At 43.0% G+C, this 25,276-nt stretch overlaps 1 protein-coding gene across 5 annotated transcripts in view; it reads left to right on the forward strand.

Annotated features, from left to right (window-relative positions):
• The first annotated feature begins 3,346 nt into the window (after positions 1-3,346).
• Positions 3,347-25,276, forward strand: part of TLE1 (TLE family member 1, transcriptional corepressor) — a 78,380-nt gene continuing 56,450 nt past the window's right edge. For 3 of the 5 annotated variants that reach the window (XM_063319488.1, XM_063319485.1, XM_063319486.1), the window contains exons 1-4: positions 3,800-3,964; positions 4,682-4,782; positions 6,453-6,516; positions 6,610-6,654. In XM_063319488.1, coding sequence (XP_063175558.1) covers positions 3,941-3,964; positions 4,682-4,782; positions 6,453-6,516; positions 6,610-6,654 — 234 coding nt within the window. In that variant the 5' untranslated portion in view covers positions 3,800-3,940. Of the gene's footprint in view, positions 3,965-4,243; positions 4,461-4,681; positions 4,783-6,452; positions 6,517-6,609; positions 6,655-25,276 lie in introns of those variants that run through there. The other 2 variants (XM_063319483.1, XM_063319484.1) reach the window with 2 other exon arrangements.

Genomic DNA, 25,276 nt, shown 5'->3' on the forward strand with positions numbered 1-25,276 from the left:
GATTAATCCAGATTTATACCCATCTGACAAAAAGGAATTTTTTTATGCTCTAACCAGCCAATGATGATGCATTATAAATTAGTTAAATATCAGATCATGCCGGTTATTGTTCATACTACGTCATGTCAGTGGCTCTCATTTGGAAAAAAAAAATATATAAAAATCATCACATTTGATTCTAGTGCTGCTTTTACAGCTCTTCTGTCTCGATTATAATGGAGAAGATTCAAAATGCCCTTAAGTGTCTGATTCCAGAACCTAAGTAGGTTAAAAGCACTTGTTTAAAAAAAAATCAGGAAAACTGAGATTTTCTGTTTCTGTTAAAACATGCCTTGGACATTTTAATGATGACAAATAAAGGTTACAAGACATTTCAACTTTCATGTAGGCAAGCAATTAAAAAAAAAGCTTTTGTTTATGTTCCAAAACATAGTGTTGTTTTAATGTCATATCTGTTAATATCTCATTAACAACTTGTGCCAGCAGGTTAAGCAAAGTACAACCAAAGTTAGGTAAGTCTTACGTTATTACAGACTCCATAGCTACCAGGTACACACACACAAAGTATATAATGATAGCTTGCACTTTTATGGCATCTTTCATCTGAAGATCTAAGTACTTTATAAGCATTAATTAATTAAGCTTTCTAATGACATGAACAGAACAGTAAGTTGGCTTCTCCAAGCCTACAAGGGAAGAGCTGGGAACAGAATGCAAGATTTTTAGTTTTACTTATGCACGCGGAACACCAGACAAGTTTACATTCCTGTCCTGGGAACCACAGTCTATCAAAGGTCACTATCAAGGGTATTTTGCCTCATGTCCTAAAGAACGTTAATAGTCCTCACATTTATTTATGCATTCACAAAAATGTATGCAGTTATATATATAAAAATATGAACACATACACATATGTATAGGTACAGACACCTATAGACACCGTTACATGGGCACGTGCACACAGACACGCGCACTGAGACACACATGCCTCCGTTTTCAGTCTCAAAAATCTGTAGTCCTGGAATGAAGTCCAAACTTCACTACAGAAGACTGAGGGAGTTTCATTTTCTTTTCCTTTGGTTGTTCCTTGGTATTCCTTCTTGGTATTCTTTGGTATTCCGGGAATAATGTAGTATGGAAATTAGCACTTTGGATGAGTAAAGCTGCATCTTGGTAATTGCAACATATCAAATTCCGTATCAAATTTTAAACATAGACTGCTCTTTCTTCAGGATACAAGATGAAGTGTAGTAGAGTTCTAAAGAAGTGTAAACATTAATGTGGAATTCTAAGAAGGGGTGTATTACAAAATTACCTTTACTCTGTGATACAACATTTTAAGGCCTCTCTTTAGGTAGCATAGAGGTATACTAAGCATAAACACCCCTTAAGGCATTAAGTCCGAAGGTACCAGCATTTCACACTTTACCGTGCAGTTCTGCTATGAGCAAGGTGGTTGTTAATAGGGGACAGGTTTTGAAGTTTACCTCCCGCTGCGAGCTGTGTCACCATTTGTCCCCTCAGCACTCACACACCCCGAGCCTACGGAATTTGTTTGACGCTCACCTACCTCCAATGGGCCTACAGATGGATATAGCCACATACGTGTTGCACTTACAACAGCAAACTTCTGGGCAGCTTTCCTCTAGCGGACCCCTGTTGTGAAAAAGCCGATTTTCCCCAAAGGGCGGACCAGAGGGTCACCCTGGCCAACGTGGCCGTTGGTGTAGTCGAGTGACGCAAACAAGCCTGAGCTTTTGCCCTTCTTTGCGGTATTTCCGCTGCAGCTGAGCGCACCGTCGCCAGGTGCTACCGCGGGCACCGGTCCCCTCACACACACAAAGGGGGGATGGGGGAAAGACGCCGTTATCTGCCTGCCCGCCCTACGAAGCCGACCCTGGGGACGGGACAGGCTCAGCCTCTCCCCCTGGGCCGGGCCACGGCCTCGCTGCGGGGCTGGGGGGAGGGACCGGCCTCCCTCACACCGCGCTGCCCCCGGCCGCGCACCGGCGGGCCTCTGCGCGCGCGGCACCTCCTCCGCCACGCTCCCCGCCACTGGCGGGGAAACCGCCCCTCTCCGCGGAGCCCCGGCGGAAGGAAACCTGCGGACGGCGCACGACCCCTGCTCCACACCCCTCCGCGCCGCGGAGGACGCCGCCGGCCCCGCAGGCGGGCGAGAGCGCGCAAGCGCCGCGCGCGGGCCTCGCCGGCAGCCCCGCCTCCGCCGCCGCCCCGCCCCCCCCGCGTCCGCCGGACCCACGTTACTTTGATTGACAGCGCAGCCCTCCCCGCTCTCCTTCCCGCCGACCTTCCCCTCCTCCCCGCCGCTCTGCGCGCCGGCCGCCCTCCTATTGGCCGGCTCGCGGCGCTCCCGCCGCTCCGCCAGAAACGGTTCCCAGCGAAAGGCTGCGGGGCGGCGGGGCTGCGGCGGCCGCCATTGGCCCGCCGGGCCGGGGCGCGTCACGGACCCACGTTGGTGCCGGCGCCGGCGATTGGGCGGCGACGGGGGGGAGTGGGGAGGGGGCGCTTTCCCCCGCGCGGCGGGGTGGGCGGGGCCGGGCGGCTGGTTAGCTGGCGGAGTGTGAAACCGCGTGCTAATGTAAGCGGGGCGGGCGCGCGAGTGCGGCGCGTCCCGGCTCGGCCCGTCCCGATCGCGCCCGGCCCCGGCCCCTCAGGAGCGGCGCGGGGAAGGAAAGGGAAAGGAGACCGGCGGCGCTTCCAGCCGCTCGCCCCAGGGTGCGGGGTTTTGTTTGTTTGTTGTTTTGTTCCCCCCCCACCCCCGGTGGGGAGAACTTTACCCCTGGTCGGCGCGGAGCGGTGGGGCGGCGAAGGAGGATGCGGATGAGGATGCTGCTGCTGCTGAGGAGGATGATGATGGTGATGCTGCTGCCGCCGCGATGTTCCGCGCTCGGGGGGCCCTGGTGAGACGCGCCCGCCCGGAGGAGGAGGCTGCAGCGGTGCCGTGGCACGAAGGAGCTTCCCGTCTGATTTAGCCTCGATACGGACGCTTTTATCGGTTTTTTTTTTATCTTTTTATTTTTCCTTTTTTTTTTTTTTTTTCTCCGTTCACCCCCCGACGGGGCCGATCGGGCCAGCGGGCGTTTTTGAGGAGTTTTGTTCTTCTTTTGTCCCGGGGAACCTCTCCGCAACGAACGGGGGAGTCTCTGCCGCCTGTGTGGTTCCCCCACCCCCGCCCCGCTCTGCCCTCCGGCCTTCCGTGCTTGTGCTACCGGAGCTGCTCCCACTGGGGCCGGCGGTGCAGAGCCCCCCCCGCCCCCTTCCTCCTCCTCCTCCCGCCTTCCTCCCGTCTTCTCCATCGCTCCGATGACCTGGTCCCTCCGCCGACGCCTGGGAGCAGCGCGGCCCTCCACGGAGACTTTCTCGCTCCCCGCCGGCTTGCGACGGTCCCGCCGCTGACGGACAGACGGACACCGCGTCCCACTTCCTCCGGCTGGATTTTTCTTCCCCCCCTCCCCGCTCTTGGCAAAAAGAGGCAAGAAGTAGGGAGAGAAGTCACCGCCGCTGTCTGGGGCTTTCCGGCCTTACAGTCACATCGGCAACTTGCGAGCCCGAGAAAGGGGGAATCGTTCGCTCCCGCAGAGCGGCGGAGCGGCCGCAGCCACCCCCACCACCCCCCCGACACCCCGGTCCCGTCGGGTCCCGTCCCGCCGGAGGATCGCGGAGCGGCGGTGACCGTCCGGAGCGCGACCCCTCCGCCCCACCCCGGGCACCCCCAGCGCTCCCCGGAACAGCAGCAACAAAGGACGCGGCGGACGGAGGATGTCCCCGTGGCGGGGGCACTGAGCGCCGCCTCGCCCCGCGGCCGCCGGCTGTCGCCGCTCCTGCCCTCGCGGCTCTCCGGGGCGTGAAGCCGGGGCAGGGCGGGGGGTGGCTCGCCGGGAGAACCGCGCTGCGAGGGAGCCCCGCCGCGGCCGGAGCCATGTTCCCCCAGAGCCGGCACCCCGTAAGTAACGGCCGGGGCCGCCCCCCGGCGGGGGTGGGGGGCGCGGGGGCCGCCCGGGGAGCGGGGCGGGGGCTGCGGGTGCTGGCCCGGGCGGTGGCACCCCCGGATCCCCCCCACGCCTGGCTTGAAGCGGGGGAGGGCGGGTGCCTTCCTAAGTTTGTCCCCTCCTGGGAGGAGCGGCAGGGCCGGGGATGGAAGGGGGGACACACAGACGGACGCGCCCCCTCCTCCCGACCCCCTTTTGTTTCGCCATCAACTTCTGTGCCTTGGGAACGACGGCAGGGGGTCGCCGTCGGGCCGGGCAGAGCCCCCCTCCCCGCCGAGCGCGGCGCCCGGGCCGGGACCGGCCGTGCCCCCGGCGGCGGGGGTCGGCGGGGAGGAGCCGGCACGCCCCGCTTTCGGGTAGACGGCGGCGGCAAGGAGCGGGTGGGTCGGGGCCGGAGTGGCTCTCCGAGCGCCGTCGGCCTCGCCCCCACGGCAGATGAGGGACGGGAAGGTGGGTAACAAGTGCGCGGCGCTCCGGGGTCGGGGCGGGCCGGGCTCTCCCTTCTTTCCCTTCCCTCTCCCTGCTTCCTTCCATCCCTCCGGCCCGGCCGCGGCGGGCAGCGCCGCCACTAGCCCCATCCCTTCCCCCCACCCACCCCATCCCTCCCCCCGGGGCCGCCGCGCCGTGTCTGAACGTGCCTCTCTCTCCCGTGCCGGCTGCCGCCGCGCCAGACCCCGCACCAGGCTGCGGGCCAGCCTTTCAAATTCACCATCCCGGAGTCGCTGGACCGCATCAAGGAGGAGTTCCAGTTCCTCCAGGCGCAGTACCACAGGTGAGCGCCGGCCGGACACCACGGGGTCCGGGGGTCGTTGCCCCGACCCCGGCGGGGTGCGGAAGGGGACGCGGCGGGGGAAGGGGGGGTACTGCACTGAACGGGCGCGTCCAGGCGGTGGCGTGCGGCGTCGCGGCTGAGCCTCGCCGCGGGACCCGGCACCGGCGGCGCGGAGAGTCCCGATCCGGTCCCCGTCGGCGGCGGGACGGGACGGGGGTGTCCGGAGGACGGGGGGGCTTGGGAGGAGACACTCTTGCGCTGTGCGGGTTCTCCTCCCGATGGGCGGCCCCGGCACCCGCGAAAGGGTGTTCGCGTCGGAACTGGAGCGGTTCGGTGCATGTATGCATTAAAATTTAAAAAAAACCACAACAAAACCAAAAGTATTTGTTAGGGATCCTTCTGTGGAAGACTTTTTAAAGTATATCGGGAGAAGACCTGCGCTAATTCTGTGTCACAGAGTATTAAGGAGGTTAATTCTCATGTTTGCTCATTTGCGTGTGGTGTTAATGCAAAGATTAATAAAATGCTAACGTGCGGTGCTTAAAGAGCCGAGAAGGACTGTTAAAGCACACAAGTACTGGAGTGCTAACACAAAGTTGACGTGACCCTGCTGGAGCCGTGGCATGCGTTTCTGATTGCCGGGCTGTCCTTCAGGCGTTCTGGTTGGGTTTGCGCTCGCTGCTGAGGTCCCTGCAGAGATTTAGAGTACGGGCTCTTGCATACACAGGGCGTTAAGGGGCACTTACTCTTCTTAATTTTGTCCTTGCGTGCACCTGCAAGACCTGGATAGGAATAAAATCTTTACAGGTTTCACAGTTAGAAACTGCTTGGTTTTGATGAGGTTTACTCTTTCTTACCTATGACACTGTAGTCATAGCCTTATCTAAAATCATTAACTTGTTTAAGCCATTTATTACTTTATTAATGCTGTGTAAACTATAAACATTCGATAACAGAGCTGTAAGTGAAAAATGCTGGCTTACACACTAACTGTTCCTTTGGATGCTTACTGGTATCATTAAAAAAAATCAAATCAGTATGCTAGAGAACAAAGGGAATGTTGAGGCATTTGCCCTCAGTGAAACTAGTCAGAATTACAGTCTTGTTAGTGATGAGATATGCAAGTACCAAATGCAACTGCTTTTAATTTATGAAAACAAAACCAGAAAACTTTCTAGGAAATGATAATCAAAAGTTACTGATTTTCAAGCTGTGGGCAAGATAACGTTAGAGAGTACTTAAGGTTAAGAATTATAGACTTATTCAAGTTGTAATTGTAAACATGAGTGGTGTTACTTGGCAGTAATTTACTAAATGCCCTATACAAAGAAATACCTCTAGTTTACTACTGAGAAGTACTTTGGGAGAAATTCAGCTCCTGGTATAGCTTGAAAGTTGCAGCACTTAGTAGCAGCTCTTCATCAAAGCATGAAGATTGGATATGTTTGGGTTCTGGAGACAGTCTGGGTCTCGTACAGCGCCCATGAAATACCTTTTAAATTTCCAGTTCAGCCTTTGTATTTAAAGTATGAATTAAGTCTTTCTGTGTTTGTGTGTTAGTTTACGAGTTGTTTTTTTTAATTAGCTGCTTCTGTGAAAATACAAGTAAAGTGGGTGGATGTCAAAACGAATGACATAACTGTTACATTAAAGTGTGATCTATTTTGTAGCCTTAAATTGGAATGTGAGAAACTGGCAAGCGAAAAGACAGAAATGCAGAGGCACTATGTGATGGTAAGTATATTAGGTTTTTCTCTATTTCAGTAAATACCTCCTAATGCAACGTAAGCCAGCATAAGAAAATAACGTGTGCTCCTTTATTTGCAGTATTATGAAATGTCGTATGGATTAAACATTGAAATGCACAAACAGGTAAGACATCTTGTTTTCTAAACCACAAAATCTGCACTGTGTCTAGTGCATTTAAATGTAGCTGTTCTGTTTATGTTCAGATGACTGTATCATGTGTCTGAATCAATAGGCTGATTTGTAGCTGTGATTAGTAAACCTTTGCCTACCTGCTGTCAAATGAGGTATAGATTAGGTTGAGCGACAAGGCTTTCTTGGTATTGGTCCTGAAAGATACTGGCAAAAATAGGAAAGGTCTCTTGTATCTGTGGTTTCAAAGATACAATTTGGTGCTTTACGTGGTTTTCTTTTGTTGGTGGTAGAGCCTTGTTATGTAGAACTGGTCTTATGCATCGGTAGCATATTTGTAGCAGTAGTTGCTCAAATCCTTGCCATTTAAAGGTATGAAAAGATTAGTGACTTGGAAAGCTCTAGTTATGACTATGAGTTTGCAAGTTCCCATAAAATTCACACTTATGGCCACTATAATGGTGAATAAAAAGAGTATTGAACTGGAACAAGACACTAAGGACCTCATAAGAGAAGAAAAGCTAAATGATTGCTCAGCCCAGAGGACCCTCAATTGAGTAGTCATTGTCTGCCAAATAAAGCATTAATGGCAGGGTGTAAGTATTCTGTAGATATGCTGACATTCACTTTTTCATCAAGATGCTGGTACAATAAGTCTTTCAGAAATCGATGGCCTCTTAAAAAAAATTATCATTAGATGAAGTTGCACAGTTGGACACATTTCAAAGTGCAACAATACAATTCTTTCGTGATGTGTATGTGCTATTTCATCTAAAACTCTTGTTTCATTAAATTAAAGAGCATGGCTGACCTGCTAGGGCACAGCGAAGAAATTGATTAGTTCAGGCTTCGGATCTTCAGTATATTCAAAGACTTTCATTAAGCAAGTGAATTGCAGAGTTGAATTTTGCTTTTGTAACTCTGAACTCTTTGATTTTTGTCTTGTTTTCCCCTAAAAATACTATATTTGATAAGGTGGTATTATAATTCTGTGGTAACTTTCTGTCTGCAAGGTTAGGTAGGTATTCTCTTGGTTTTTAGAGGTACACTTGTTTGAATCCAAAATGCCGGTAAAAGAAGAATATTATGACAATCTCTTTTTTTTTTTTTTTTTTTAAATAATGCACTGAATATGTAGACAGAACAACTGAAGTAGTGTTTTGCTAGGTTCTGCACTGTAGCTGTGATAGTTGTCTTGCATTTTAGAAGGTCAGTTTTTCTGTGAGGTGACTTTTTCTGGGCTTTGTGATTTGGAGATTTCTTTCTTTCTGGGATTATATTTTTCCTAAACAACTTTTTGGCACTCTGTAACCTGTGAGGAAGCCAACATCTGTATAGGAACCTCATTTGGTGTGAAGTGGATGTTGTTTTCAGAACATCTTTGAAGAGAACCTGTGACTTCAGTAAATGTACTAGGAATTAAGTTTAGATAAAATCAATTAAGCCCACAAGATTAAAGAGTGTCAGAACTGAGGTTTCCACTTTGACCTTAACATCTGTGTATTGCAAGGGTTTAATGTTCTGTATGTATGGCAACTATAATTACATACCCAGTAGGCAGTGATACTTTGGAAGCTTTTAAGATTTATGACGGAGCATTATACATACATACGTTGGTTTTATCTGGGGAGGGTAGAGCACACTTGCTCTGTGTATGCTGTTAAGAAAAGAGTAAGCTTTTTGAAGGCATAAGTACATTTCAGTGGATATGAGTCTCAGATACTATGCTTTTATGTGTTAAGTAATTCTAATTTCTGATAAAAGTAACACCTTCTTGTTAAAGACTCTTGATTTAGATGCCTGTAATGAGGATGCCAAATGGTGTTACAGTTCAGTATGTAGGTGGTCTTAGGTTTTTTTTGTTTCCTGTAACGTACCAATGACATTCTTCTGAATTTCCACCTCTAACGATAAGTTCTGAGGAGGCTTTTGGCAGATAGTAATCATAATTCTTATTAAAACTGGTGACGTCTAGCCCCAAGGGTGTAGCCAGGCTCAAATTGATGCTTTTTGCTGGCTGATCACCAGCGTGGCCTAAGTGCTCATTATGTTGTAGAGAGGGCCTTTGGAGCTCTCATTACGTTTGACAGGAATTCTCTCTAGGGGGAAACTGGGCATTAGCTAGACTCCTGACAGGCTGAAATTATTCCTGCTTTATGGCTTATAACCAAATGCTAGCAAGGCATCATCAGGGGACACGAAAAATTGTCATTTCTGACAACATCTTTGTTACTGAAAAATGCAGTGATGGGGAAACTTTCCGCTGAACAAGCTTTAATGTTTTTAAGGCCTGCCTCCTGTGTGGATACTGCACTCGCTCTGTGTGAAGCCCTTCAGAGTGCTTGGCTGCTGATTGGAGAAAAAAAAAAAAAAAAGACACTGCAGCAGTGTTTCTTTATGCAGTGCGGTGCATAACTCACTGTTAAGGTAGAGTCACTTCCATAAAATGAAATAGTTGCAGTTTGCCTGCGTGTGAAAGGGTTGATTTCTTGTACTGATACAGTTGCATCAGCAGTTCTCTCTTTTGGTAATCTATTACAATTTGACTAAAAAAAAGTTAGTCAGGACTTGAATGTTCCTATAAACAGACTTAATTGAGGTGAACTTTCCATACACAAACAGCTGTACTGCAGACCTTTCCACTTGAATATGTTGCATTTGCGTCTAGAAATGGCCATTTTAAAGCTTCCTTCACAACTTTAGCTTTGGCACTTTGCAGTGTTTAATTGCGTAATTGTGTGCTTAAATCCAGGAACTGCTGCTACATTTCAACCTGCTGGCTGAACAGTGGTCAAGAAATAATCTTTCTAGCATATTTGTGGCTAGCTTGTGGTTTCTTGTTTTTTTTTTTTTTTTGTGTGTGAATTTTTTTAAAAAATTTCAAAGGTTAGCTCTTAAGAGGATGTTGTATGTGGACTCTGATACTGTTTTCAGAGATAATTTTAAGGTGAATAGTTACTGACTAAGTTTGCAAACCTGAAACAGAAACAAGCACCTGAGGATTTGTTTAGGATAGATGCACTCGATTCAGATATCGTTATCATATGTGTCAAGAAGACAGAATGAATAAGGGCGTTTTGTGTGGTCTTAAGTTTCTATTCTGTGTTTATACTGTCCAAGTCAGACTTTTCCCACTGTGACATCCGTCGCTGGCAAAGCAGATGCATCAGCTGTTAGTGCCAAGATGTAGAGTTGGTTGGGTGTTAAAAATCACACTGTACTTAAAGGGTTGCTGGCCTTTGCTATTAGGGCAGTGCCTCTTTATTTTCACCAGCTCTTGTCTGTCATCTTCTGTCATAAGTCAGAAGATAAGGCTTCCTGTGCGTTTAATGCCTAGATTGTTTAGGTGCAAGATTAGCCCTTGTTCAGTGGCAGGCAGCCAAAGAAAGAAAAATTCATCACCGCTGAACCAACTGACAGACTATATAAACTACTACAACATGTGGGTTTCTGCTGTCCTAACGGTGACAGCTAGGTTTCTTTTTCTTTGGGTGGATTATTGTGATCTCTGTGACCTGCCTGGAGGCAGATCTGTCATTTGGTACCTTCCCTTATGCAGAAAAGTATGCAAACTCCCAAACTGCATTATGTTAACCAATTGTACAAGAGCTAAATGTCTGTTTTAGCCTAGACTGTATTGGGGAATCATTTCTAATGCTCTATGGCAAAGGACAGAATCTTCTACTGATATCTCATTAGAACATCAGTCTTCAGGTGTGGGTTAAATAGAAGAGAATTAAGGAGCTTAGTCAGCTCTCTACAGCTCCTGAGTAGGATGGTTGTGCTATTGAAAGGGATTTAAAGGTAAATTAATTTTTTTCTTTTTTCCTGCTTGCATTTTAATTATTGCAATGAAAAACTTCATGAGTCCTTAAGGTTGTCGCAGTGTGCAGTGAACGTTTCAAGAGCATTTTACAGTTGGCACTGCCACATGAGACATGCAAAACCTGTTTTTATTTAAAAGAGAAAATGGTAAAGGTTGATGGGGATGTAATCTTTTGCACTTAAAAAAATTGCACTTATTCTACAGCTATAGGGTTTCTAAATGAGTACAGTTGTCTCACCAGTGCAGCCATTTCTACCACAACTAGAGTTGCCAGTTTGAATGGAGAGGAAAGATGCGTAATGACCTCAACTTTCTTGACCTGAACTACATTCAAGCTCAAGACCAGTGTTATTGTTAAGAAATTATCTGACAGATTCAGGGCTCTATGTGAAATGTGTCTCTATGCAGCTTTTAGATAACCATATTGTCAGATACCATCTATTATGTCAACTCCATATACAGCTTAATCCTAAAGTATGTCATAGTGTAAACACTGTACGTATGTTAAATACTGCCTAATCATCTCACATTTTAGACTTTGTCTACCAGATTTCAGGTTCCTCGCAGAACCGTGGAGGGAGAGAGGAAATGCGTGCCTACCAGCTATGTTGTTAAGTTTCTCTTTCATTGCTGGAATTAAGTTGCCAAAATCTGTTGATGTACTTCATGGATTCTCTCAAGTGGACAAAAAAAAGCTTCCTGGTATTTTTGGGGGCAGGGAGAAGAGTAAGAGGGAAGATGCTTTGTGAATGTGCAGTACACCTTCTGTCACAACAGAAAAGCTTAACTCTTCCTCCTCTTGCTAGTTATACCAAATCAAGCTGAGCATTTGAATTGCCTTTCCTCCCACCCTACTACAGCACTTAAGTGTTTGTAGCAAAGCAGTAGGATTGCATTGTGTCTCTCATGCAAAATGGAAGATAGGATCTTCTAGGTTTGATAGTAGATCACCATCGGCATACAGTAAAAGCCTTTAAAAACAACTTTAGGTTAACTGGCACTTATCAGAAGAGAGCACGGTACTGTTATTTTAAAATGATAACAGCTTTGAGTAGAACTGATGAGGTTATCTTTCCACTTGAAGTAAGATTTAGGGATATCTACTGGCAGTTATGTCAGACACTACTGTTTTTGTCTTTTGCATAACACTTCTTAGTTAGACTCTGGATGTAGCTATTTGAGCAATAGTAGTTGCTCACGTAGTTCCTTTCAGAAGGGGGGAAAAACAACAGCTGATGGAGAATTCCTGATTTTTCAGCATGTGTTTGTCAGAACAGCTAGTTTAACGGATCAGTCCTTATGATGACTGGTAGCCATGGCTTTTGAAGTACTTGCAAGTTGTTCTCATGTTCAACCTGAACTTGGCAACCTGTGCTTTTGCATATATCAAATTTCCATCTGACGTATTTTGTGGAGGTAATCTTGTGTGATATCCCTGGGCAAGACTTTACAATATTCAACCCACCCTCTTTGTGAAGAGTTGTTTCCTTCACTAACTGGGGCTTTGCGTCTCTGCACTGGTGACCATCACCTGCCTTTTGCTTGTTTTGCTGTGCACCTCTGAGAAGAGTCAGGCTTAGTCTTCTCCATAACCACCTATTTGTCAGCAAAGAGATCTCCTCTCCCACTAATCCTCCTCTTCTTGAAACAAACTTCCTGGTACATCGTGTGCTCTGGTTCCCTGGTCATCTGACTGGTGTCACTTAGTGACTTGCTCCAGTTTAGCAACAGCTTCCTTCTTGCCAAACAAGGGGAACAAAAAGGGGAACAATTTACTTTAATCATCCAGCTGGTTACAGTCATACTGTTGTATCCTAGCATGAGGTGTGGCCTTCATCAACACAAGCGTGTGGGGCTGATGTGTATTTAGCTTGTCCTCCAGGACACTAGTGCCCTCTTCTGCAAAAACTGCTGTCTAGTGTGTTTCTACCCTGGCTGTGCTGTTGTAGGGAGGAGATTGTCCCAGGTGCATGACAAAACTTAACCTTCGTTTGCTTTGAACCTGGTTTCCACTGTCTTTATTTGATGGGCCCTCCAGACAAGTGGTTGATGCCTAGCAGCTTTTTTCAATGCACTCAAAATATAATGTCTCTCTTGTAACCCGTCTGTGTTGACTTCTTTTCAGGTTGGGCAGTCCCAGTCTATGCAGCTGTGTAGCTTTCTTTGACCATCTTCCTTGCTTTTCCCTCAACCTTTTTAATTTTTAACTTAGGCTGTTGAAATGAGGGGAATAGAACTACATGCAGTTCTCAGGGTGCTGGTGAACCAAAGATTTTTATTATAACATAATTCTGTTTTCTGGATATTTTTTTTTTCTTTACTAAAGTTCCCGATACTGGTTTTCTTTTTTGGCTGCCATGAAATGCTGAACTGCTGGAGTCACCTTTCACATTTGAGTTCTTGCTCATGAATGATAATTGTAAGCTCAGGAGCCATCACTTTACGTTGAGGCTAGGGATGTCCACTCCCAGTGTGCGTGAATTTTGTTTATATACAATTCTTTTAATTGCCCACTTAGACCTGTAAGGTCTCCTTGCAGTTCCTCAGCCATTGCTTTTGCTTTGAGTGAAATCTCTTCTGGAGCAAGCTTTCTTACTCACTGCTTGCTGTCTTTTCCAGGCTGCACTGCTGAAAAGATATTCATAAACCAGATTGCAGTAAAGGCCCCTGTGAAACTCCACCAGTGACCTGTTTATGGCATAGTGCTGGAGATGATTGAAGAGTAGATTAAAGCCTGCTGAAATTGAGTTTATTCTTAACTGAACTCTAGTTTAAATCTGACTAGGTTTAAAAATCAATTATTTCCTGAGCTTGTCTCTTTTAAAAGAAGACCTAGTGATGCACTTTTTTTTTTTTTTTGGTACTTAAAAAACCAGCCTGCCCTGTTTCCCTGTCAAGATGTAAACAAATAGAAACCAGTTGAATTCCCTACCTTGGAACCATAATCACAGTAAGTTTAAGTGAAATTGGAATAAAAAAGGATTTATAGCTTTTTTTTTTTCATAGGGTAGTAGTATTTTAAGTTTGTAAGTGTTGAGGACTATTTTAGTTGTTAGCAAGCCTAGTTGTTACAAAATGTACTTTCAAGTATGGGCAAAGCAGTTCAGGAAATTAATCAATGTGGTAGGTTTCACTGAACTTTTTATAATGATATTAGTATTCTGTGTCTAATGATAAATTGCACAGTGTTAAAGAAGACTAGTATCTAACTGGGGATTGGCTGAATTGCTCTCACCTTTTCTTTATGTTCTTCAGACATGTGAACAAAATAGCGCAGATGATTAAATTACAAATTAAAGTTCTTTGAAGGGTGTTGGGTTAGCTTAGTGTCAGGGCTGCTTATCTGAAAGTATCTTTTACTTCTCAGGTGATCTGAAGAGCTAACTAGCCTTTTTGGCTACGTGATAACAAAGCAGAAAACTGAGGTTGACTTGTGTTTTGGTGTAGGGTGGGTTGTTTGTTTTTGTTTTTTTGTTTGCCCCCCTCCCCCAGCAGCATGGGTGTTCTTTTTTTCCTCTTCAGTCTTTTTTTTTTTTTATTCCTCTTGAAGCTTTTTGATGTTTGTGTAAACAGTCAGTCAAAGCAACTTACTTGTAAGGTGACCAGTCAGTGTATTGACAAGAACAGACACAATAGAAAACTGCATTAGGAGGCAAGCCGTTGGGATTTGCAGTAAATATATTACAGAACACAAGTGAATTGCCGATACTGCTTGTTTAGCAGTTTGCAAGGGCAATGGGAGTATGGATTTTTGAATTAGAAAGGAAGGACTGTTCTTTCTCTGCGCTGGAACATCTAGTTGATGGCTGAGGATAAAATTGATTTAGAGAACGAAGCACTGCTGCCTTTATTTGTGCCATTTTAAAGGTTTCTATGGATTATCAAGCAAAAACAAAAAGATAGCTTTCAGTTTTGGAGATGGGGAGCAAGAATAGCTATGCTTGTTCGGCTACATCTGGATTAGGTATTAAGTCTGTGAGGAAACCTGCTTTTGTTAGGTCAAGAAAAGGAAAGGACATCTGAAACAGTGTGGGTTTTATGATCTGTGGAAATCTGCCTCTTTATGAAATTGTTTTAAAGTGTTCTAAACCCCCCAAGTTGCTGTGGTCTCTGCTTCATGGTATGATGAGCTCAGCTTTTTTAAATGTAGAAGTTTGAATTAAATCCCTGGGGCTAGGGGATGAAAACCCCTCATTTTCTTGGGGGGGATGACCAAACTAATAGAAAGATCATTCTTTTGCAGTGTTGCCACAAAAGTTTCTGTTTACAACAAAGTCTTTTGTTTGTTTGGTGTGTTTTTTTTTTCTTAAAAAAAAAAAAAAAGCTGAACCATTTATTGCTGTTCTTCATGTGTGAGTTTGGGTGTAAGGTCATTCTGATTTTCTATTTTTGTACCTGGTTATAAGGCTTCCAGCTGTTACTTTGCAGACAGCTAGCTGTCTGTGGCCTCCAATGATGGATGTAAATTGCCAGTTAAGCAAACACAGAATCTTTAATTAACAAGACCTATGGGAAGCTCTTAGGTTGTTTCTTTAAACTGAAATGTGAACAGTAGAATCATGGCACTAGAAAGGACCTAGTGCCTGCCTGTGTCCTAGCAGGGTTGGCTCTGCCAGTGTCATTCCTGATAGGATGCTTGTCTATCTGTTCGCAAAGACTTAACAGTAGTGGCAACTCACAGGCTCTCTAGGTAGCAGAGTGCTTTTATGTCCTTGCTGTTGAAGTGCTTCTTCAGTTACGACTCAGTCTTTTCTGTTGCGGCTTCAGCTCTTTATTATGCATTTTCTTCACGGTGGACAGGGAGAGCAGATCATTCCCCTGCCTTCCAGAAGTATTTTTTATACCTCTACAGTCTAATGTTCATTCTCTGAATGTTGTTGCCCAGCTGAAGTACAGTGCCCGAAATAAGCATAGTACTCCAGGGGAGGAAATGCCGTGCTGAGTAGCATAGAAGGTTTACTTCGCATATGGCTTACTGTGGTGGCAGCCTTTTTTGCAACAGCATGCTATTGACTTATGTTCAACTTCTGATCCGCTGTGACCGAGAGATTCCTTCCTGGCCCATTATTTCCTTTTCCTTTATGTTTCTGTCTAGGCATGCTATGGTCCTTTATCCCTATTTATCCCTATCCTTCCTTTTCCTTTGTAGTCCGTTTTTCCATTCACTGCAAAGTGAGTTCTGAAGCTATTCTCTGGCATATTCTGTCTTTCTCAGCTTGAAGCTCTCAGCAAATTAAGGATTAGGGCAAATGAAGAGATCTTCATGCTTGTTAGTAGGAAATACTGCGAAATACTGGGCCTATCATGCCTGCGAACCTTAATTTGCAGAAGAGAAGGATGTATTCATACATAGTTTAATCATCAAGCAGTTTTCTGTTTGTTCCTGTGAAGTTTTAGCTTTGCTGTTCTGTTTGTGTTGCTCCTAAGAGTGTCATGAGGGTCAAATTCTGCCTTTCTTAACCATGATTACTTTACCTCTTTGAACACTGTGTAATTCTGATGTTGTTTACTGCTGAAAAATACCTCTGAGTTGTTATTTATATCCCTGTTTCACATAGATGTTCAGGGGTAAGAGGCTTTTTAGTGCCCCAAGCTAAAGGAACAGTAATTAAGCAGGAGTGTCTTTGCTCCTTCATATTTTGTTTTCTGTCTGTTAGGCACTGTCCTTTCATAGTTTCCTATTCACTTGGCATTTGCGGGTTCTGCAAGGTGTCCACTAGCTACTCGGTCTTCACTAATGTGCTCTTTTTATTTCATCAGGCCTAGTCAATTTGAAGATGTTTTACTTGGAACGCTTTGATCTGTTCCTTTCCTGTTTAAGCTGCAGTGTTGACCTTATATAACTAGTAATTTATATTAATTACGTGGTTGGTAATGGTTCTTGTATAGTTAACAAAGATGAAAAAAAAGTACAGACTTTTTGGCCTTCTTGGTGTCCCCTGCCTATATCTTTCCTTTTCTAATTGAGAGGATCAGACCATTTTTTTTGTTCTCTGACTATTCTAACCTGTAGAGCACTAGCTTTTGCTTTAGCTGTTGCTTTACTAGCGGCACATAGTTACAAAAATACATGTTTGTGCTATGTTCATACTGCCTCACCTGACCTAGTTTCTTGTTTGTATGAAGGTCAGGTAAGAATTTGGAATTCAGTCTTACGGCACAATTCCATCCCTGCCCTTTTTCCTCAGTCCCTTCTTCCATTCTCAGGTGTATTAACTGTCATCCATGTCCTTAATACTGTTTCATAAAGAAAAATCTCAGCTCTTCGTAATGCCATCTTATCTCCCCTCTCAGTAACAGGATGTATAAAGCTGATCTTCCAAGATGGCATGTGCTTTCCTGAAGCCTTACTGGTTTTTTCATTCTTCCTTCCTGTCCCGATGATTGTAAACTCTGTAATGATTATCACTCTCAACCAAATCAGTTTCTAGCCAGACGGTTTCAATCAGTTCTTCTCTATTAAAATGTAATCTTGATGGCATCTTTACTAGTTCTTTCTTTTCTGTGAGCAACAGAATATAAATAAAAAATAATAAAATGGAGAAGAAACTTACTGACGTGTTCCCAAGGTTTTGCTGAAAGATTTACATACCTTTTTCCCATGTAGTGAAAATCTCCATTAGTTTCACCTTCCTTCCAAATCCTGTGTGGTGGATAATTCTGCTAGTTGCTAACGAAAGAGTTGTCAATCTTCTTGTTATTCATTGGTGAATCACTTGATGGCACCTGAAGCATTGATATGAACCCCTTTTTAAGGCCTTAAATTTTATCTCTGACTTCACATATTTTTGAAACTGAACTGTGAATATACGAAGTATTGCAACATGGTGAAATTACATTTAAAATACGAAAATGCATGTGACTTACGTGGTCAGTTTAATTTGGTAGCTATTTCTAAATTCCTGGTGGATGTAGCATGTTGAATTTTTTCCCTATATTTCAGGCCCATGTCTTGATGTGTCCTGTTTGTTGTCAGGTGGCATGCTTATGGCTCTAGTCAAGTCCAGATTATAGTAGTATATTCTTACTTGAATGGTGATAAGGACTGAGTCCTGACTGGGAGTTTTGTTATTGACTTGCAGGCTGTAAACATACATGCTTAGTTTCAGGAACGTTATGCTCTAATTTTTAGAAGCTGTATGATTCTAGGTACTTCTGCAGCCAAGGAAGAGCTCTGACTTTCTATTGCTATCCCAGTAAAGTGGCTCAGTGTGGCAAGTGCTGTAAGGATGTATGCAGAAATTCAGATGTGGATTATGGAAGTGACAGCAAAATAGAAGTTAGTTTTAAAATAATGCCCTAAGCTAAAAGAAAAGCCAAAAGGGCTCTTTTCTGATAGGGGTGTAGCAGTTACCAATAGACTGCTTTTCTGTGTCTCCTTTCTGTTTCTCTTCTTTTTGCCTCCCCCTTGTTCTTGTATCTAGTGTTGCTCAGTTGTCCAGAGTAAATTAGATTCTTGATGTCCTTAAGGGTAATAATGCAAAGTCCTCTGGGAAGAGGAGCTCATCCAATAGCGTACTGTTCCCCCCCAAAACCTCTGCTGCCAACTCTGTTCTCCTCATACTTTGGGCTGCTCTGCTACCTGATGGATGCCTCCTGTGAGCCTGTTTAACTCATGGATGTAGTGGTCTGCTAAACTGGCCCTTTTCCTCCTTGTGCAGTAATATTTCTGCTTGACTAGTCAGTTGAGATGTTGGGCAAGTCCAAATGTCTCCAGCATGGTTTGAAGAAAGTGTGGCCTTGGAAGCAAAGGTAGCAAGACCTTCTCTTCTGGATGGGAGTCAGCATCTCATGGAATCTAAATGAAAGTGGGAACTGCATGTGCAGGAAAACAACTTGAAAGTAAAATAAAGCTGTGTGCTCACTTAAAGATTTAAATAATTCTGTGTGTATTGAAAGTTAGCTTAGGCATGGAAACTAAGCTGTGGAACTAAAATTTGGATAAACACACCTTTTGTAGCTGTGAGTGCTTGAGCAAGATGGGCTAAGGTTGGATTAAAGGAGAAATGTGATAACTGTCCTGTTTAGTCAAGTTTAAGAAGAGTCTTGACATAGTGGAGATGTGAGAAAGGAGCACTTTAACATCCTGACAACAGCTTCTTTGTTGCCAGTTGGCTTTGGTTCAACAGGATTTACAGCTGCAAATGGGATGGGCAGTTGTGTACAGTGGTTCATTGAGAGCTACACAGCAGCGTCTCTCTATTATTACAGAAAGCATTGAAATTAGACATCTGAAATATATCCAGTCACTTCACTTTACAGTTGAACGAAGTCCAAACCTGTAGTAGATGTTTGGCAAGTGTAGCTGTTGACTTGTGCATCATATGTAACTTATGTTTAAATTATCATGACCTCTCTGTAATTTAAACTGACATCTAAGAGGATTCAGATAAATGTAGCTGAGGTACTGAATTAAAAAAAAATTATGCTAATTTTACTTTGGGAACTATCTAGTGTTCTGTGGCTTTATCATTTTGAGTTTTTATTCTGTTAATATTTCTGTTACTTCTTCCTCTCCCCACTCCCACTTGCAATATGGTGATGTTTTGGTTTTTTCCTAGCTAAAGATTTTTCATGCCAGTCTTCTGGGGTTTTAATATCATCATCTTGTGGGTGGCTGATCTCGCAATTAAAATGAGTAGCACAAATGTGGGGCAGAGGGAAACCTGTATTTGTTAATGATATGTCATGTTAAACTGACAGCTTACGCCCAAAATACAGAGATTGTTCCTGTCGCTGAAATGAGCGCTACCCATTGCCGCTTGTCAGATTGAATTTCAAGTATCTGTTGAGAATAAACCTTCCCACCCCCTCCTATTGGTGAGAATATTAGTAATGACAGTGTTTATAATTTAAAATAGAGTTTGAAGGCCAGCTTCCACAGTTTGTTGCAGGGTGGTTAATACGGCGGTAAAGGGGAGATGAATGTGGCTACTAGTGCGAGTCTATTACTCAGGAGGCCTGTAAATTTGATTGGCTGCTGCAGTTCTAGCAGAATCATTCGATTTGAGAGCAATAGAAAGATAAGATATCCAATTACCCAAATGATTTGCAGGGTTAGCCAACGTTGTCATGGAGATGCGAGTTGGAACAAATTAAATTTTAAGCAATAAAATAATCTTAAAGCACGTCTGGGAACAAGAAAATTTGGCAGTGGCACTTACCTGAATTGAATCTTAGCTTGACACGCTGTTGTTTGACATTGATATACTATGGGGGCCTAAACTTTTAAATGGCGTGTTGCCTTTATTTTTTTTTCCTTTTGCAGCCATTGCCAAAACAGATTGTGTAGTGTATTAGTTCTAAATAAAATGGCATTAAATAATATATGCATATCTCAGTGCTCAACATGGATTCAGTAACTCATGAACAGCAAAGTTCACAGAATGCTAGCCTTAATCACTTGAAGCTTTTGAATATTTGAGATTTAATTATGCCTCCAACATCCCCTCAGCCCCTGAATTTTCAGTAACAAATTTTTGGAAGTGCTCGAGTCTTTCTGCAGCAAAGTTCTAACAAAGCATGCAGAGAGCTAAGCACAGTGAAATGTTTCTTTTATGTAATTGCTCTGTGAATATGTGTGCTTTTTGTTGTCTTCAAATATCTCAATCACAAAAAGAATTAAGGCTACATTGTTTAAGTCTAGTGCTTGCTTCAGCGATTCTGCTAGGAAAATCCAAATGCTAAATGGGCACTAAACTTTAGCTCAAGACTAAAATATACACATGCAGCTTCTTACCCACGAACTTTTGAAATGTAGTATTTAACTGGTTTCTGGCTTGCAACAGGGATTAAAAAAATGGTCAAGCATGTCCCATAAAGAGGGCTTTTATCCACATGTCTGTTAGACAGATGGAGATGAAAATTGGTCTGAGGTCAAGCCATTTGCAGCATTCTCATAGCCTTCGATTTTCTTCTCATCCCCACCACCGATAATCTCAAATGATTCAGTAATGACCCAGAGTGCAACATTGACCTTTACTCCCTAGTGGATTACTGTGTTACATGCTGTAAATGGCAGGAAGTCCATTTTGTTCTTCCAGGAGTTCAGTGTTGTACTTGGCTTTCTACGTGTTGAAAGCGTAAGTGGAGGCAGAGTAGTTCAGAATTACCTTCTAAAGCTTTTGTGAATGTGATTTGACAGTATATTCTTCTCTGTGCATTAAAGGCTGATTCTCTGATTTTTGCTTTTAAGGAATGGATTAGGACATGCTTTTTTTGGTTACCATCAGAACTTTGCGTTTTCTTGCTTTGCTTTTAATCGTGTTGTTACTAATCCGTATTCTTTCCAATTTAATGACAAATGTGATTCTCAAAATTGTGTTGAAATAGCAAAAGTAAATAAAAATTTCATTAATGAGAATATATAAGCCTCTCCTTAAAGTGTCGATAGAGTGCTTTCAAATACTGTGATATAGAAAATGTAGTATAAAATACTGTGATATACTGTGTAGTTTGCAAGAAAGAATAACAAGTTTCTGACATACAGTGGACATTTTTAGTTGACAATTTTTTTGAGAGGTAGCTTTGAGGAGTCTCAGCACTAATAATAGAGCAGTTGTCACAATACAACTGATCGTTAAAAATAACATGTTGTAACATTTAATTTTTGCTTTAGATCACCATTTATGTTATAGCTACAGTCACTACTGGGAAATATATGGTAGGCAAGGATTGGAGCAAACCCAGAATTATTATTGTTGCAACCTCTGAAGCTGAAAGGTGATTAACTAATTCGCCTCAGAGGAAGGTTGCATTTTTCACTCAGAAGTGAGAATGGTGGCTTCAGTAGGCTGAGGCTTCCAGCATTAGTGATAAAATACACATGGGTGTTAGGTGTGGTGTGAAATACAGTTCAGAGTTTGGATACTTGTATTATACTTCCTTCTTTTCATTCCAGTGCAAAAATCTGTAGCCGTTTAAGAAATCATGTTGATTTAAGTATGATATCTTACACGGTGCTTTGGAAAGTACAGGCTGTGGAAATGCAAAATGATCTGGAACAGACAACTGTAGAGGAAAACACTTGAATACTTTTTTTTTAACAATGCAGAAGGAAAAAAAAATACATATATAAAAGCTTTTTCTTAACTGCTTAGTAAAATGACCTATTTAAATGGGTATTATATTTAGTATCCAGTCTGGCTGCTTTGTTCTTTGTCATTATGTTAAGAATTCACTTTAGCAAGAGACAAACTTAAGTACAAACACTTGAGTTTGGCAATGGTTAGGTCAAAACATTTAAGTCCTTAATTAGATGGAGCAGAGGCAAAAAAAATACATGAGTGAAGAAAAAAAAAATCTGTCGGCTCAACTTAATTTTACAAAATGCAGCTGAATTCCTTCATGTTAATTTTTAATGATACTTCAGAAAGGAGGGTAGCACTTCAGTCAGGGGTCTGACAAGCTTGTCATTTGCAAATAAATCAAAAGACAATCATTACAACAGCAAGAACCAGTCAATGATGTAGTTTTGTCATTCTTTGATGGTCCCCACACTCAAGTCCTCTATTAAAAATGAATGTATTCAAGAGGCTCTGCATTAAGAACACAAACAATTAAGGGCACTTCAGATGCTTTGCTAAGAGCTGCCACAGAGCTAGGAGGGCTTCTACAGTCTGCTTTACCAAGGAGCCAAAGAACATGGGCAATTAGTTATGTTTGTCTATGCTTGAGCAGCTTTCTGCAAAATTCTCTTTGTTTACTTACTCTTCTGACTGCCCTACATGTCTCAAGATCAGCAGTTGGATAATAGCTATGTCGTATTGGGAGGCCTCTAGAAGTAGCTGGTAAGTATCTTTTAAGACTTTCAGATGCATAAGCTCCAAATCTGGAATATATATAGTTTACTCTAATGCCACCGATTACTGATGGGACTCCTTCAAAAATATTTTTTGCTGTCAAGAATGAATATATGCACACAGGTGCATATATACTCAAAGATAATTCACCTTGAAAGGTGAATGTACATTGCCTTTTGAACAGCTAGACTTATATTTAAAGTAATGAAAGTTCCTTTTACTCAATTCTGAAAACAGTTCCTCATAGGCAAGATTAGGTGAATCGTGCATTAAAACCTAACTTTGACAAGTTAGGTCTAGGACTAGAGAATAAAAATATTTTTTTAATATGTTTATGAGTAGGAATAGTTTTTCCTCAACGTTTCAGGGAAGCAAAGGGGACATGTATGAGATCTGGATAAACAATTTTAAGTACTTTATTTAAATGTGTGTGGGAAATAGCCCTAGTAAGGCAAACTGCCTTTTAAATGTAAGCAGGCTTCTGTTATGAAGTGTAGAACAGGCTTTTCAGTTTCCTTTCAATGTAAATCTCTCCTAACTGGCACCTGTAACAGCAGCAAGAAATCTCAAAATAAACTTCTTTATGGCATGTACAGTAAGTTTACCTAGCACTGTGGATGAATATTAAGGATGCTGTTCCTATATAATCATCGATGATGCCCTGCTTTGGTAAAACAAACTCAGAAGGCTACATTTTTTTTTTTTTTTCCCCCCAGCTCTGTTATTACATCAGGTATGATAAGAAATAAGGCAATGATTTTTAAGTAAGATTGACAGGGAAAGGGGAAAAGTTCATTATGTATGCTCCCTTTTTTTAGAAAAGAAATAAAAATTTTAAAAAATCTATTTGCACGATGTTGCGTTTTCTTGTCTTATTCTGTACCGTTCTGTATGCTATATAATTACAGTGAAGCTCAGATATTTGGGACCTGTGCAGGAAAACCCAGTAGCATGGACGACTTGGATGTTTTATAGACTCTACTCAAAATAGATTTTTTTTTTTTTTTTTTTTTACAGCTACAGTAAGGATACTTGGCTCCATATTACAGAATAGGGAGACTTCGTGTAGGCCATACAGGCCAAAGAACTCTTCATTAGGAACCAAATGAGTTTCTTCTTGTTTCACTCTTTTCTTTCCCCTTTTACCACCTCCTATGATTCATCCTGTTTCTGTTCTGACAATAAAGGTATTCCCATTGGTCTAGGGCAATTAAATTATTGGACCCTAAATATCTTAGCTACACATCAGCCAATGAAGACTGCCACGTAACAGACTTTCTTTCCGTAGCTGACATACCTTGCTTTGTGGAGACACATCCTGAGTATGTGGAGAAATGCCCTTTTAGTACATAAATTCTCACAATCATGTGGGTTGGTTTTTTTTTTTTTGTAAATTAACAGACACTGAAATTACCAACAGATTTGGTAATAGTTAAGTCTGATAACTGATAATAGTGAAGTTGGTGACGTCCTTGTATTACCTTTGCTGGTGTTTGTACTGAAGGCCATGTACAGAATAATGATAGAGACTTTATGGTCATGGCTCAAACAAGACGGAAACAGACTGCTGTGGTACTATGTGAAATGGCAGCTGTTTTTGTTGAGAACAGAAATGTGTTCCCCTTGTTGGAGGAGGAGAAAGGTTCGCTGTAAAGCAACTGTTCCTTCACTGCCTGTGTTTGAAGGGAACCTTTTTGTCCTAGGAAGAAACCATCCCCAAACTGCTTTGGACACTCCTGTCTCCACAAAACTTTAACGTGGAAGTGCCAAATGCCAGGCTTTGGTCAGGTGGCATAGTTCAGTTTAGGTCAGAGGCATGGTGTTTTACAAGTCACAGTGCTATCAGCTATTTTCCCTGAGTGTCAAAGGTGAGGAAAGAGGTGTTAAAGCTTGCCAGCTGTTTTTAGATCCTAAATCTACTGTCTTTGCTAAGACACACAAGCCGGGTGTGTCTTTTGTCTCCTAATTACTGCTTGACTGATGTGTGAGGATCAGCACATGGCAGTGTCTTCCTGAGAAACTCTGATGGAAAGGCTTGGCAGATGAGTTAGCAATGTTTTCTGGCTTCTTTGAAAGAGTTTATCTTTGGTGATGTTTATGCATGTCATCTCGTGGAAAGTCTTAACGATTTCCAGCAGGCATGTCTTGTTTCTTGTGTCTTAACCCCAAGAAATATCTACATCGCTTAACGATACAAAAGAGACTGACAAGAGCTGTTCAGAGTGGCTTGTGTATAGGCTGTGTGCACCTCTGTATGCTGATTTTGGTTTTGTGCAGCTGTGCTACAGGAGATGTTTTTAAGGAAAACTGCGGGAGTTGTGCAAGTACATTGAAGACTTGAGGGTTAATTATAATGGTGGTTCTCAATGGTGGGCAGATGTATAGGTCTGAAAAGTGGTAAGCACAGGTAAGACTGAGTGATGAGAGAAAAAGATCCCTATACCCTACCAGAAAGCCTGTGTTCAGGTTGACATGATGAAAGTGGGAGATACAAAAGCGGGAGATGCATAATGCTGTCAAAAACTGGGACGCAAACACTTCGTCCTGCTGTCGTCTCTGCTGCTTTCAGTGAAGGATTGTTCTGTTCTCTGCTGGTTCCTAGCCTTATTGTTCTCCTGTTACTCATGGTTTCACTAATTTGTTGTTGTTGACTATCACGTTTTCTGATCTGATTCTTTTTCTGCATTATTTTAATTATCTCTCAATATGGATGTTTTAGAAGTCTGTACCTTTTGTCTCCATTCTGCCTCGCTTCTGTTTTGGTATTTCTTTTGTACTCCTGATGGTGTATTTCTGTCAACAAAACTAATTTTACCTTTTAATAAGCAGATAAAATTGATCATGAAAGAAACATTTTTCTTCCATGCCTGTCACCGTCATGTTATGCTGCTTGATAATTTGAGTAATAATAAATCTACCTTTTAAAAGGCTTTATCTTGGATTTAATGGATTTCAAAAATGCTTTACTTGTTAATGAGCTATGTACAAG

This window comes from Chroicocephalus ridibundus, chromosome Z (assembly GCF_963924245.1).
Source record: "Chroicocephalus ridibundus chromosome Z, bChrRid1.1, whole genome shotgun sequence".
Classification (NCBI taxonomy): Eukaryota; Metazoa; Chordata; class Aves; order Charadriiformes; family Laridae; genus Chroicocephalus; species Chroicocephalus ridibundus.